Source organism: Bos indicus x Bos taurus, chromosome 12 (genome assembly GCF_003369695.1).
Source record: "Bos indicus x Bos taurus breed Angus x Brahman F1 hybrid chromosome 12, Bos_hybrid_MaternalHap_v2.0, whole genome shotgun sequence".
NCBI lineage: Eukaryota > Metazoa > Chordata > Mammalia > Artiodactyla > Bovidae > Bos > Bos indicus x Bos taurus.
In genome coordinates this window covers 15,108,643-15,124,853 of record NC_040087.1, presented here as the reverse complement: position 1 = coordinate 15,124,853, position 16,211 = coordinate 15,108,643, and the positions used below count along the sequence as shown (strand labels likewise).

The 16,211-nt window shown below is 40.3% G+C and overlaps 1 protein-coding gene across 1 annotated transcript in view; it reads right to left on the bottom strand.

The window, feature by feature from the left end:
* The window catches only part of GTF2F2 (general transcription factor IIF subunit 2), a 136,506-nt gene that overhangs the window by 106,169 nt on the left and 14,126 nt on the right, over positions 1-16,211 (bottom strand). Inside the window, exons 2-4 of the mRNA XM_027557193.1 lie at positions 15,793-15,866; positions 7,279-7,297; positions 5,940-6,084 (exon numbers count right to left, since the gene is read on the bottom strand). Coding sequence (XP_027412994.1) covers positions 5,940-6,084; positions 7,279-7,297; positions 15,793-15,866 — 238 coding nt within the window. The remainder of the gene's footprint in view (positions 1-5,939; positions 6,085-7,278; positions 7,298-15,792; positions 15,867-16,211) is intronic.

Below are 16,211 nucleotides of genomic sequence, written 5' to 3'. Positions count from 1 at the left end.
AACAATTAAGAAAACGGCAATAGGAATACACACATTGACAGTTATCTTAAATGTAAACAGAATAAATGCTCCAACTAAAAGTTAAGCTAAAACCTCAAGAGCAGTCCCCTAAAAGCACAGAAATTTCTTCTGATAAGTCAAAAGGAATAAAAACAGCAGCAGGAGGAGGGGCAGGGGAAGAACAGGAGAACAAAAAAACCAGCTACTGGGGAGGTGAACAGGTTCTCATCACTCCCATTGGCTCCGTCAAAAAAAAACAAACATTTTTATTTTATAACTTTAATCTCACCAGTAGTTATACCAAATAGGTGGTCCACTTATAATAACACCTTCTTTTCTACAAGAGGAGGGTTTCTCATCCTTGGCACTACTGACATTTTGGGCTGGACAGATCTGTGCTGCAAGGAGCTGTTTGTGTGCACAGCAGGCTGTTTGATGACACCCCCAATTATTCCATGCCAGGAACACGCACCCAGGGTGACAGTCAAAAATGTCTCTGTGTGCGTGCTCAAGTCACTCAGTCATGTTCAACTCATTGTGACCCCATGGACTGTAACTAGCCAGGCTCCTCTGTCCATGGGATTCTCCACAAGACTACTGAAGTGGGTTGCCAGTTCGATCGCCAGGGGGACATCCTGACCCAGGGACTGAACCCAAGTCTCCTGCAGCTCCTGTACTGGCACGTGGATTCTTTACCACTGAGCCACCAAGGAAGTAAGTCCTCAAAAATGTCTCTAGATGATGCAAAGCAGCCTCCCAGGTGGAAATCACTGCACTACATAATATATAAACACAGCTTTGTATCTGGAAAGTGGCAGATTAAAAACATACTCATAATTTGCAGACAATGATCAGACAGATTATTTTTGTTTCTGCAGGACAAACCCAATAGGCAATTTACAAAGGAACTGAGGTTTATAATAAGTGAAGCAATGTATCATTTAGATAAAATCACAGTGATTTATAGACTTTATAAAGGCTTAGAAATAAAATGCAGCAGGACAATGAGGGGTGCAAACATATTTGAAAAAAGGGAACTATCTTTTTACAAAAGTAATTTGTTTTTAATCACTGCTGCTGCTGTTTAGTCCCTAAGTTGTGTCTGACTCTTTGCAACCCCAGGGACTGTAGCCTGCCAGGCTCCTCTGTCCATGGGATTTCCCAGGCAAGAATGCTGGAGTGGGTTGCCATTCCCTTCTCCAGGGGATCACCCTGACCCAGGGATTAAACCCACACCTCCTGCTTGGCAGGTGGATTCCTTACCACCGAGTCACCTGGAAAGCCCCTCTTAATCACCAACAGCACCTTAAAAAAGCTGGGTGAGTTTATATTATTCTACTTCAGCATGTGTTTGAAATGTTCCCAAATATAAAAGTTCATTTTCCTCCCAATTTCTTTCTTTTTTTCAATGCTGTCAGTTACTCACAAAATTAATTTTGCACCTACCCTCTGAAAACCACCAGTATGATGATTAAGGGCACAGGTCTACCAGCTGCATGTTGGTCAAATTATATCCTAAGTAAGCCTGTTTCTCTCATCAGTTAAATGACAGTGGTTTCCACCTCATAGGCTTGTTGTGTGAAACAGTTGCTAAGGAGTACTCAACACAGTGGACAAAATAAGTGTACAATAGGTTGTCCGTTTGTTAACTATCACTGCTTAATGACAAAAAAGATGTAAACATTAACAAAAAGTTCCTTCAATTTTCCTAAACCGAATAGTTATGAGCAGCACTACTCACAATAGCCAAGACATGGAGACAACCTGAATGTCCACCAATGGATGGAGGAAGACGATGCAGCATTTACACATGCACAGTGGAATACCACTCAGCCCCAAAAGAATGGAATAATGCCAGTTGCAGCAACGCAGATGGACTTAAAGATTATCAGACTAAGTGAAGCAGGTCAAAGACAAATGTCACCTGATATCATTTATACGTGAAATCTAAAAATACGGTACTTATGTACAAAACAGAGAGAGACTCACAGACACAGAAAACCATTATACATAGAAGTGATAAACAAGGTCTGACTGTACAGCACATGCAGCTATGATAAACCATAAACCAAAAGAATTTTTAAAAGAATGTATGTGTATATAACTGAATCATTTGCTGTACGGCAGAAATTAACACACAACATTGTAAATTAACACAACACTGTAAATCAACTATACTTAAAAAAAAACAACTCAGAGTTCTATTGCAATGGCAACTAGCAATATGCAGACGGTGATAATTTACACAACAGCAAAAATCATGTAAAAGCAGTGATAAGAAAAAAATTCAACAAAAGAAAACAGCTGTAGTTTGAATGCTGTAAAGCACACACAGATACACATAAAGCTTAATTCAAACCTCTGAAAATTATATAACTGATTCTCAACACACAGGAAATGCACCAAGCAATATGATAACGTGTCTAGTGGTCAACCAAGTGTCACATCACACAGCACTGAACTAATCTGACTGGCAAAGAAAAAGTAAAAGAATCATTCGTGCCAAAATAAAAATATAATGAGCAAGAAATAACGTAGGGAACAAAGGAATTTAATATTCAATTTTGAATCTCAAGGTTCTTAAGACTTAACTTTGAAATAAGAAAATCTACCCTTTGTCACTAACAAGCCATATCAGTTAAAACCAGTCTAAGGAGTACCTTTAGAATACCAGTAATACTTAGGAGAAAATCAACTATTTCAATACGTATTTGCTTTAGCGAGCCCAAGTGCTGTGTTCAGTCCTATATGAGACATTCTGGCAATAAGCATGAGACATGGTCCCCTGCCCATAAGGTTTAATTCAGGGACAAAGTGAGTAATACAAACCTTACTGCCATAAAAGTCTAGATGAAGGAAGAATCAACAAAGACTGGAGTCATAAAGGGAAAGCTGGTTACGACTATAAAAAGCAAACAAATCCCTGGCAGAGAAAAATAAGGGAAGAAGGAGAGGCAGCAGTGTCGGGAGGCTCTGGGGAGGGAGAAGGGATTCTAGCAGCTTGGAGGGTAGAGAGGACGGCTGAAGTGTTCAGAGGACGGTATAAACGGTATCAAGAAATGTGTACTCGGTTCATGCCTGGTGATTCAGCGGCTAAGACTCCGCATTCTCAATGGAGGGGGATCAAGTTCAGTGCCTCGTCAGGGAACCAGATACCACAGGCCACAACTAAAACACACCGCAAGAGCCGCAGTTAAGACCTGGCAGAACCAAATGAATAAAAACGAATAATAAAAAAAAAAAGAAAAACAAGAAGGAAATGTGTATTTCTACTATAGAAATAACCTAACAAGCAACTGACTGAATGTGAGAGTCAGAGGAGGCTCAGAACAGAAGAACGATGTATCACTGACAGAGATACGGACATGTGGAGAATAAAGGAATGAAGAAGTCAATCTGATTTTGTATCTTCTGCATTTCAGGTGATGAGAAATCCAAGTGAATTGTCTGTTAAGACAACGAAGGATGGGATGGGATATCAGGTGAGAGACTAGACCTTTGTCACTGTTACCACGCTGATCAAATCTCTGTCATGCCTTCCCCGGATTACTGCAATAGCCTCCAGCTTCCACCCTTGTCCTCAAGGAAATTAAACCACGGAAAGATGCAAAGAGGGACTTCCCTGGTGGTCCAGTGGCTGAGACACCGTGCTCCCAATAGAGAGGGTCCAGGTTAGACTCCTGGTCAGGGAACTAGACCCCACATGCTGTAACTAAGACCCAATGCAGCCAAATAAAATAAAAAGTATATGTAGAAAAAAAGAAAGGTGCAAAGAGAGTTAGGGAACAATGACATGAGACAGAACAAATGACATTAGGCACCAAAGACTTGCCTTGGAGTGTGCACCATCTAATGGCAACATAGACCTCACTTGCATTATCACAGTTCTACAAAGAACATACTGTACAAACTCCAGAAGAAGGACAATCTTGATCCTTTTCCATATTCCTGGCAAGATAATCCTCATAAAGCCATATTCTGGAGTACACTGTAACCCCAAATGTGAATACAACATGTTCAGAAAGAGCACAACACTACCGAAAGGATTTACAAGATTAAATACGAAAGATTAATTTTGACGATAATAAACCTCAGCTTTCTAAATCACCGTCTTTTGTGTAAGTACCAGCAATGAGTTATACTTCAGAAAAACCACCAACCTGATAAAAGGTAAAAAATCTGAAACAGGGTGCCTTTTTCTACCAAGGAATTACAAGTTTCCCCACCTCAGGCTTTTTTTTCAGACTGCTTCCTTTTTATCATTTTGGTGCCACGCCTCTTCCACTCCAGGAACAACCATAGAGGTAAAGGAAACCTCACAGGTTCGACAGGTCTTATTAAATCCAACCAGTTGGTGACTAATTGCGCCTATGTTGTGCCCTGCACAACGTACCACACAATAAATTTTTGTTGAATGGCTGAATCTTCTCCAGGAGAAAATGCATATGTTTAACGTTCTCTACTTCCAGCAATATTACACTGAAAATTATGGCAACAGAATAATGAAATAAAACAAACCCTGGTGGCTGATGGTACAGAATCTGCCTGCAGCGCAGGAGACCAAGGTTTGATCCCTGGGAGAAAGGAATGCCAACCCACTCCAGTATTCTTGCCTGGAGAATTCCATGGACAGAGGAGCCTGGTGGGCTACAGTCCATGAGCTCCCAAAGATCTGGACACAACTGAGTAAATAACAATTTCACCTTCCTTAACTTTAAACCACATGACAGAAAATTTACAATTTACCACTTTTTAAATTCTACATCCAAGGGGGAAAAAAACCCCAATGATTTTCTGACATCAGTTTATGCAGATATTGGCAATCTACGACACCACAAAACTTTGCTGGAGTACAGCTGACCCTTGAAGAACATGGGTTTGAACTTCAAGGGTCTACTTAAATGCGGATATTTCTCAATGGTAAAAACCACAGTACTATTCAATCTATACTTGCTGACTTCGAGCACACACAATTACAAACATGGAGGAACCCTGGACACGAAGAGCCCACTGTAAACTATACCTGTGTTTTCAACTGTGAGTGTTTGTGTCCTTAACCTTCCCATTTTTCAAGGATCAACTGTATATTCTGTTAAAACAATAATGTTCTTAACATATAATTTCTTATACCTTTCTTTGTAATGTTTAATGAAAATACAACAAACCATGCATGTTTTTCTTTTATACAACCAAATAAACTTTCTGAATTAGGTATGAGAAATTAGTTCTGTTAAAATGAGGTAGCCTGTTGCTTTACTAGTAGTATTGCAAATTCAGTGAAGCTTAAAAACCAAGAAACAATGAAAATGAACATACACTCTTACATACGCCACCAAAAAAGTCCCCTCTATATTTAATTCACAAACTGAAACACCTGCTCCCCTTTTACTGAGCTATTAAAACATTTAAGAGCAAACAAACAAAATTTAAAACCATGCAAAGCTTCTTAGAAGTCAATATCAATTAAAAGAAGTCAATCCCTATGCATTAAGAAATACAGAAAGCGCACAAGAGCCAAAGTATTTCCTATATTTTGACTAAATACTCCCTAGTATTAAGCAGTATTTTTTAAAACACAATTTACAGTTGCTGAATATCAATTTACCAAAACAGGCAAGGATGACCTTATCTTGGCAAAACTCATAATACTGTTTCCTCAACATCCTAGAAGACAGCTTGATGCACCACACTCTTCCATCTGCTTTGTTCTATTTCTTCATGCCCCAAATGGAAATTAAACCCTTCCAGTAACAATCAAAAATTCATCAATCACAGGAAAGGACTTCGAGCACCGAGCAGAGAAGTACCATGATGTGAATTAGAGGTAGACAGAACCATAGGTGGAACAGCCCTGGTAATGACCTTCGAGAGTGTGTGGAGAGAGAGAACCTACACAACACGTCCAGGAATTGCATTTAAATGATTCTACGCCCACTCACCTGAGGAGCTCTCAGTGAACACGGTTAATGTCTGTCCTCCGACACTTTGTAAGACAAATGGATGTTCTCTAGGAGCACTGACTGAAGCCGGTTTTCCACCAATATCATGAATATTTGCAAGATCCTCATTCAAAGTAAATGAAACCTAGTAGACACATTAACGAGAGCTTATTACAATATACTTTTGTATTCAAAGTATCTGTACAGAAACTGTGACTATAAATCAAATATTTTAATGTGAATCTTTTCCAATCATTTTATGAAGCACTTTTAAAAAAATTTATCAAATAAGCTTTAATAATTAGTCATAAATCTATTCCTATTTGTCTGAACAATGGGGTTAATCTACCATTATAAAGATAGCTTTCAAATGTTTCCTCTAGTCTACAGCTGAAAAAATTCTATTTGTAAAACAGAAGTAACTTGTTTCCCTAAGGTATCTGCGGTCAAGGAACCATGTCTTGTTATATTTATACCCGTAAATACATTAAATAAATATTAGGTGGATGGATTGATATACAAACAGAACTATCCATCCATCCATTTGTTCATCTACCCATGTCCGAGCAAAATGCCCGGCACACAGAAGAAAACCAGTATTTGCTGAATGAGTGAACAGTAAGTATTAAGAAAGCAACTGCTTGAAGCAGGGGGAAGAGATCTATTTACTCAGAAAGCTTAAACACTCCCATAAGCAGAGGATGGCTTTCTTTTTTAGATCCAATGACTACCATATGAGTACATGGTGCTGTTTTACTTTCAAATATTTCAACAAATACAACTAAATATGTATAAGGATAACTCAATATTGAGGTTTAGAATGAAAAGACCCAGTAGGTCTTTTTTGAAAGACCCAATCTTTCAAAATGCTTTTTACCATATCTCCCCACATTTTTCATCAAAGGGATTTATAAAGTGCTGATCTCTCAATCACATAGAAAGACTAGGAAGTATTATTTAAGTATCTCTCTAGTATGTGACAGGTACCACAAATTATGTCCTAGACTCAATGGGTCAAAATCTAAGGCCTTCAAAAATCTGTGTCAAATACATTTGCCATTCTGAAATAATGTTAAAGTATTACTGAAGCAATACTAGTTTTCATAGTACTAAGAGAGGGGATATTTAAGTCAAAGCAGAAAAATGCTAAGTATGAGCAACTAGAAAGGAGCCTATTCACTCACACAAGAGCGGCATTTACACTCTACTATGTTTTCCTGACCAGCCACCAGTTTCATGTGGAGTTTTCCAGAGCAAACACTACCCTCTTTTTACTAACCCTAATGCATAGTAAAATAATCTTGTGTTTTAAATAAAATTTCCATAGAAATAATCTTACCTCGGTCCTTCCTTGATTTCTGAAAGAGAGAAAAGAAAACATTTCAATTATTTAATTTCATGTTTTTTCCAAATGTAAGCTAAGAACTATTAATAAAGGAAACACAACTTCATATGTACATTAAAATATTACATTTACAGAGATTAATATTAGGACTTCCCTGGTGGCTCAGACGGTAAAGCGTCTGTCTACAATGCGGGAGACCTGGCTTCGATCCCTGGGTCGGGAAGATCCCCTGGAGAAGGAAATGGCAATCCACTCCAGTACTATTGCCTGGAAAATCCCATGGACAGAGGAGCCTGGTAGGCTACAGTCCATGGGGTCGCAAAGAGTCGGACATGATTGAGCGACTTTACTTTCTCTTAGTTCTCCTAACTATTCTATTTATAATCCTATAGGAGAAAAAATTCACATTAATCCCACGCGAATATTTCATTTTGTTTTTTGACCGCACTGCACTGCAAGCAGGTTCTTAGTTCCCTGACCAGGGATCAGACGTGAGTCCCCTGCAGTGGAAGCATGGAGGCTTAACCACTGAACTGCCAGGGAAGTCCCACCAATGAATATTTTAGATGTTATAAGTTCGTGTCTCTTAACACTATAACAACCTGCCCTAATAATATTTTAGCCAAATAACGATCTTATTACAATTCTTATTTTAACTTTTGAGTATTTTTAGCATTCAGCAGCATGTGAATGGCATGTTTAATACCAGATAGAGAACTTCAACAAATTCTACTATTTATTTTGTCCAGCTAAAGAAGTTTCATTTACTTAACAAAATTTTAAAGATCAAAAATTATTATTTTAAAATTATAAGCAATCTTCTCTGCTATTAAATAATATGCTCATACAGAAATAATTTTATTACAGACAAGCCAAAAAAAATTTTAAATTAGCCAAGATTCTACTGCTAACATCTTCTACTATTAGCTACAGTAAATATCCTTCTCTACTATCTTTTTTCATAATTTGCTTTTAATTTTTGGGTGCACTGAGTCTTCCTTGCTGTGTACAGGCCTTCTCTGGTTGCAGACAGCAGGGGCTACTCTAGCTGTGGTGTGCGGAGCCCCTCAGCACAGTGGCTTCTCGTTGCAGAGCACAGGCTCGAGGTATACGGGCTTCCGTAGTTGCAGCATGTGGCCTCAGTAGGGGCGGCTCACAGGCTCAGCTGCTCCTCAGCATGTGGATTCTGCCTGGCCCAGGGATTGAACCTGTGTCCCCTGCATTGGCAGGCGGACTCCTATCCACTATATCACCAGAGAAGTCCCATACTATTTTTTATTTACTTGAATTACATGTATTTAAATTGTTTTTTTTTTACCAATATGGGATCAATGTACTCCCTAATAATAGCCTAATTTAAAAAAAACAAATATGTATTAAATACCTGTCATATGCAAAGTACTGAGTGCAGGGCCCCTTTGCTAGCCAGCAGAAGATATAAAAGCTAAATCCATAACCATAAAATGAAATAAACTTTAATTAAGAGAGCCACAATATGCCAGGATCAGACAGGAGAACACCATCTCTTCTATTTTAAGAGGTAAGTATTGGCTCAAAAGAGGCAACTTTTGAACTAGTATCAAAAGTAAACAGCTACGCAAAGTCATGGAAGAGTCTGATCAGAAAAATGTGATCAGATTTGGCTGTGAGGGAAAGTACAAAATAAGGAATAGTAGGAGATGAACTACAAAGGAAAAATGGAACCAGACCATAAATGATCTCTAATACCACAGCACAGACTTTATTCTTTGTGCAATGGAATGCTACAAAAGAATAACAAGTACAAAGTTCGTAACAAGTACCATATTCAAAGTTCCTCCAAATCTAACATTTACATTCAAACTTAAAGTGTTAAACTCCCTAAGCTCATAGGAGGTATTTATTAGCTGATGATCAATCACTGAGTTTGCTGAGTGATTAAGAACAAAAGTATAACAAGTAGAAAGACATGATCCAAGAAACTTATTCCAAAAAATACAAACAGAATAGACGTGAAGACCAGTTGGGAAAGTACTCTTTCTCTGTAACACTAGGTTGAGTTCCAACCTGTGCCTTCTTTCAGTGGTTCATTCATTCACCGCCACTCAGCGTTTGCTGCACATCCAGGGCCTTGTGACAAACGCACGGCACGAGTGTAGGTCTTTATCCTCAAGGTCTCAGTTTAATGGGGAAACAAAACCAGTTCCAATCCATGAGCAATTACAACAGGATTTCATAACTGTAACGGGATTCCTAGATTAAGGAAAACTAGAGAGACCTGACAACAGAAGGTAATGCAAGACTGCGGACTGGATCCTTTTGCTGTAAAACATCATTGAGACAACTGGCAACTCTTAAGTGAAGTCTGATGATTAGGCAGTAGTACTATTCGGTGGTTAATTCATAGATTTGAAAGGGTGAACTGTGACTGCCAAAGAGAATGCCCCTGTCAGAAAGTAGCTCTTTATTTTCCCCAGTGAGGTACATACTTTAACACATTCTGAATTTAGGAGATATATCCCTAAGGGAAACCTTACTGCTTTCTTTTAGATTTAAATATTTATTAAAATCATAGCAAAAATGAAACAGTTAATGTGGCTTTGGATATTTCTAACTTTATAAAGATCTCTTGTTAATATCAATGCATGCAACATTAGAAGACAGGAACGTATTCAAATTATATTCCTGAAAAGTCACAGAAGAATGCTGTATTACATGGACCTATCTGGTGGAAAAGTTCTTTATATTGTTCTTCCAACTTTTCTGCTGCTTGAGACTGTTTCAAATTAAAAATATTAAGCAATTTTAAAATGTCCCCAGTTTACTTAATTAATCCCTTACTAAGAGATTTGAGAATGCTACTCATTTTTCTCCATAACAAACCATGCTGAAACAATTATCTTTGTGTATCAATCTTTGCATCACTAACGAGTATAACAAGCACACTTGTTATTTCCACAGGATAGGTTTTAGAAATTGATGGAATTGCTGGGTCAAAGGCATGAGGATTTTATTATTAACATCCTAGCTTTCTCACTGTCTGAGTCCCCCTCTGCGAGATGAGTCTCTCAATGTCTTTCTGTAAGGGCAGCACCAAGAACTGAACATAATGCTTGCGCGGTGAGCTGACTGGCAGAGAAAACAGTGGACTGTTATTCTGCTTTGTTTTGAGTAGCAGTGCATATCTGCGCTTGTGTGTATGAGACATGTATATATACGTACATGTGTGTGTACGTATATATACGTGCATTAATATACATGTGTGTTGCCAGACTGCCCTTCAGAAGGTTTGTACCGATTTAAACTCCTATCCACAGTGTAACTCTGTTCTAAACATAGCCAATTTTTAGAACAGAAAATTATCTCACTGATTTTTATTTGCATATTTTCCATTATTAGTGGGCCCCCACAACCTTGAATGTTAAATGTGTTTAGAAATAAATCTCTGAGAGAAGCTGTATTAGCACAGACTGTATGACTGTCAGTAAAACATGACATTTATCAAAGATTTTAAAAACTGAAGTTTTCTGAGGCAGGATGGTTATGTAGAAAGGCTGGTTGTAAAATTAAAGCAAAACTGTAAACAAATTAAAATGCAGTACCCATCAGATGTTCAAAGGTATTAAAAAAAATGCAAGTACAGTGATTTAGGGACGTGGTGGGGAATGCTTGATAAAAATGGCCCAAATGTTAGCAACTGTTAAAGTAGGCTGTTATTCTCAGCTTATTCATAACTAGACTCTCCTTTTTCTCAGGTGTTAACAGACCACACTGAGGAAGAGCTGCATTCGTAGCTGTGCGTCTCCCCCTCCCCTCTCTGCCACTCTCGATTCCTCTACTCCATAAGCCCTCTTTCAGCTCTTGGCCAATCGCACAGGAAGCTGCTGCTGTTGTTTAACTCTGGGAGATCGGAGCGGGAGAGAAGACATCAGACATGATGCGGTCTATGCCTGTACTGGGTAGTTATGACAGTACGTGAACACTTACTAAGTATTTTACACACACTGAATCCATGAGGTATTAATACCATCTCCTTTTAACAGATGAGGAAACAAGAAAGGGTAATAAGCAACTTCCCCAGAGTCAAATGGCTGGTAAATGACAAGGTCTGGATAAAGCCCAGAGCTGACGGACTCCTGAGTCCATACTCTCCTTATCAGTATGGCACATTGCTTTTTTAAAACCTTAGCTGTTTTTTATTTTTTTCCCCAAATATATGTTTTTTGAACCACACAGATAACCCATAAAGGGTTACTCTGTCTCTAAACATCAATACTTAATTATACATCTTCTAGTTTTAAACGGAGAAGGCAATGGCACCCCACTCCAGTACTCTTGCCTGGAAAATTCCATGGATGGAGGAGCCTGGTAGGCTGCAGTCCATGGGGTCGCTAAGAGTCGGACACGACTGATCGACTTCCTTTTCACTTTTCACCTTCATGCATTGGAGAAGGAAATGGCAACCCACTCCAGTGTTCTTGCTTGGAGAATCCCAGGGACAGGGGAGCCTGGTGGGCTGCTGTCCATGGGGTCGCACAGAGTCAGACACAACTGAAGTGACTTAGCAGCAGCAGCAGTTTTTAAAAACAAGAGAGTTTCACCTGGTTTGCCCTAGATCTTCTCTTGAATGGCCACAGTCCCTTCAAATGCTCCTCACAGGAAATTGATTTTCGTTTTCTCACTGTCCTAGTCTTACTCCACTGAATGAACTTATTTGTCCATGTCTCTAAGCATAGCACTGAAAATGGGACACAATGTCTGCCCTGTAAGCTAACTGACAGAGAAAAGTGGGGTTATCAGCCCACTTCACGAGAAACAACAATCGTCCAATAAATGAAGCCTTTTGTTTACAGCCACAAAACTTTGATGACTCCTATTTAGCTGAAATTAAGTCTTGATAACCTAGTCACATGCACTGCTAAACCATTCCTCGCTTATCCTACACTTATTTAATAGTGACTCTAGTAATCAGTAAGAAGAATGAAAAATAAGTAAATTAGAAACATAAATGAGATAGTCAGGAGACATACTCCAGAACAAGCTCTTTTCAAGCATTTCTATAGAAATCTTGGGGAACCAATCACTATATATCTGTTCTCATCATTAACAGCATCTAGCTCTTCTACCAGAGAAGGCAATGGCACCCCACTCCAGTACTCTTGCCTGGAAAATCCCATGGATGGAGGAGCCTGGTGGGCTGCAGTCCATGGGATCACTAAGAGTCGGACACGACTGAGTGACTTCCCTTTCACTTTTCACTCTCATGCATTGGAGAAGGAAATGGCAACCCACTCCAGTGTTCTTGCCTGGAGAATCCCAGGGACGGGGGAGCCTGGTGGGCTTCCATCTATGGGGTTGCACAGAGTCGGACACGACTGAGGCAACTTAGAAGCAGCAGCAGAAAATCTGCTAGGCTTTTAATCTACATATAAAATACACATCCTAAAGGAGATCAGTCCTGGGTGTTCATTGGAAGGACTGATGCTGAAGCTGAAACTCCAATACTTTGGCCACCTCAGGTGAAGAGTTGACTCATTGGAAAAGACCCTGATGCTGGGAGGGATTGGGGGCAAGAGGAGAAGGGGACGACAGAAGATGAGATGGCTGGATGGCATCACCGATTCAATGGACATGAGTCTGAGTAAACTCCGGGAGTTGATGATGGACAGGGAGGCCTGGCATGCTGTGATTCATGGGGTTGCAAAGAGTCGGACAAAACCGAGAGATTGAACTGAACTGAAAATACACATACATCTGTTATTATTAAGGCAAGTGTGTATTAATTGCTCAGTTGTGTCCAACTCTTTGTGACTCCATGGACTATAGCCTGCCAGGCTCCTCTGTCCATGGGATTTTCCAGGCAAGAATACCGGAGTGGGTTGCCATTTCTTTTGCAGGAGATCTTCCCAATCCAGGGATCTAACTCGGGTCTCCAGCATTGTAGGCAGACGCCTTACCATATGAGCCACCAGGGCAGTCAAGAATACTGGAGTAGGTTGCTATTTTTTCCTCCAGGGGATCTTCCCAACCCAGGGATCAAACCCAGGTCTCACTGCATTACAGGCAGATTCTCTACCACCTGAGCCAGCAGGGAAGTTACATACAGTTTATTGCCAAGACCAGGATACTCTGGGAGTAAAAGAAGGGATACTATTAATAACTGCACAGAAAACTTCGTAAACTGTAAAACATGTAAACCGGCCACAACATGGGGACACGGCTACCCTAGGCATACTGGATGTGACATATAAAACACCTGCTTTAAACTAAGGACACGTTTGAAATTTTCTTCCAAACAAAGAGTGATCAAGAAAAATCGCAGCACACCCATACTGACTAGTTAGCGTGCTATCTTTAATAGATGCTTTAGGCGTCAAAGCAGTACTTAGGGCTTGCACAGGCTTCCCATGTGGCTCAGCTGGTAAAGAAACCACTTGCAATGCGAGAGACCTGGGTTCGATTCCTGGGCCGGGAAGATCCCCTGGAGAAGGGAAAGGCTACCCATTCCAGTATTCTGGTCTGGACAAGTACATGGGGTCACAAAGAGTCGGACACGACTGAGTGACTTACACTTTCACCTTCAGGGCTTGCATAGGTCTCCCTACACCTCAGCTCCTTTGACTCTATTTCCCATACTAACTCCCTCTTCCTCACACCAAGAGAAAGATTGTACATTCCTAAACTAGGTATTTTCTGTACACAGAGATTTTCAGGAATGCAATATTCATGGTAGGGAAAGGAAGGGAATCTAAGCTCAGAAGATTAAGTGTCTGTCCACAGTCTCACGGACAGTAAGTGACAGGGCCGGAACTGGAAGCTGCTTGAATTTTCTTACCACTCAAAGGACTGAATTCACGCTGGTTCTGCTATTAAATGTTAGTAGCTTCTTAAGATACTACCGTTCTCTACCTAATTTCAGAACTCTGGATATAAAAGCAGGCCTGCTTCCAATATGGCTTGTGAAAACAAAAGGAAGAACTAAAAGATCTGTCTGAAACAAAGGTAAGAAAGATAAAGGACAAAAAGTACTTAGGGGCATAAACACAACAAAGTGTCAAAGTTTACTTTAAAGACATGACGTCATCCAAGAACATAGCGTTGCTCCTCCAAAGAACACCTCCAGGGGGGGTTCAAATAACATTCAGAGACTGAGAAGATGAGAAGGAGCCACCAACAGAGCGATGTCTCAGAAGTGAGATGAAAACAGCACGGTGTGAGGGTAGAAGTGATCAACTCTGTCAAGTTATGCTGAAGGTCCACCGAGAAGGGCTGCTAGTTGACCCTTGCATCTTAGAATATGGATGCGGTGCTTGTGCTCAGTCGTGTCCAACTCTGGCACCCCATGGACTGTAGCCTGCCAGGCTCCTCTGTCCATGGGATTCTCTAGGCACGAATACTGGAGTGCGTGGCCATTTCCTCCTCCAGGGGATCTTCCCAACCCAGGGATTAAACTCTTGTCTCTTACATCTCCTCCACTGCAGGCAGATTCTTTACCACTGAGCCACCAGGGAAGCCCATGAATATGGTAGACTGTTTTTGTATTTTTTTTAAAAAAGGCAACAAATTCTTTCCCGCAAATCCCACCTGGAGGCGGAGTCTACTGCAAGTTCCATTTGGCAAACATGATGCAAGCACAGGTTTGCAAAGTGTTTGTGCCGTGGGGCTTCCCTCTCTTTCGCTATAGGAACTCTTTCACCATCATGGGAATGAACACAATGGAGATGAAACACAGGTGGACCCGGCCCCGGCTGACAGTAAACCAACCCCAGACACACAGGCGAGATCATTCTAGCCAGGAAGACCAGCCAGGTCAGCCACAACAAGAACTGTCTAGAACTGCCCCCATAGAATTAAAAACAAATAAAATGGTTTTGTTCTAAGCCACTAAACTTTGGGGTAGTCTGTCAACAAGCAAAAACTCAGTGATAAAGAGGAGGATACTGGTGGCAGAAAAGAGCTGTTTCAGTGGAGGAGTGGGCGTGGATATCGGATTAGAGCTGGACTATGAATGAATGGACAGAAAGAAGGGAACACAAGGCCTGTGGCTGACACCAGCTGAGCTACAGGGGCTTCCCTTTCAAACAAGGCCAGTTCCTCAACCAGGAAACACCAAACACTCTTGTGCTGTTTGCGAGGTATTCCCTACCCTCTTCCAAAGCCTCTATAAATAGGTATGGTGGCACAATGGCAAAATCCTTCTATGGCCAACTCAAGCATACCTCCTCAAAGATGCAGAGGACGGATGAGGGAACTACATACTCTGCTACTTTACTGCCAATAGATTTTAGCAGCAAATTGTACTTGATATTTATACTTGTCATTACAGGAGTATATGTGTGTGCGCGCATGTGCACACACAAATCCTTACAGGGCACCTAACCAGCTCTTAACAAGCCTTGGTAAGCTCATCATTTCTTATTTTCCAGATAAATTCTCTGTTTGAAAAAGAACTCTAATTACATTTAAAAGTACTTGTAAAATAAATTCAAACAAGTTTCATAAAATGTCAAAAATTCATAAATAACTTACTTGGCAATCCTCAGCTTCCCAACTTCACCTCTTCCAGGGGCTTTAGCCCATTGCTGCGACAAATATTTAGGAACCTAAAACAAAATATAACACTATTAAACTAGGTTTTGGATGCAACAAGCTAACAAATCCTTTTAAGCATAAAGTGATATACTGCTTCGAACAGGACATGGAACAACAGACTGGTTCCAAATAGGAAAAGGAGTACGTCAAGGCTGTATATTGTCACCCTGCTTATTTAACTTATATGCAGAGTACATCATGAGAAACACTGGACTGGAAGAAACATAAGCTGGAATCAAGATTGCCGGGAGAAATATCAATAACCTCAGATATGCAGATGACACCACCCTTATGGCAGAAAGTGAAGAGGAACTAAAAAGCCTCTTGATTAAGGTGAAAGTGGAGAGTGAAAAAGT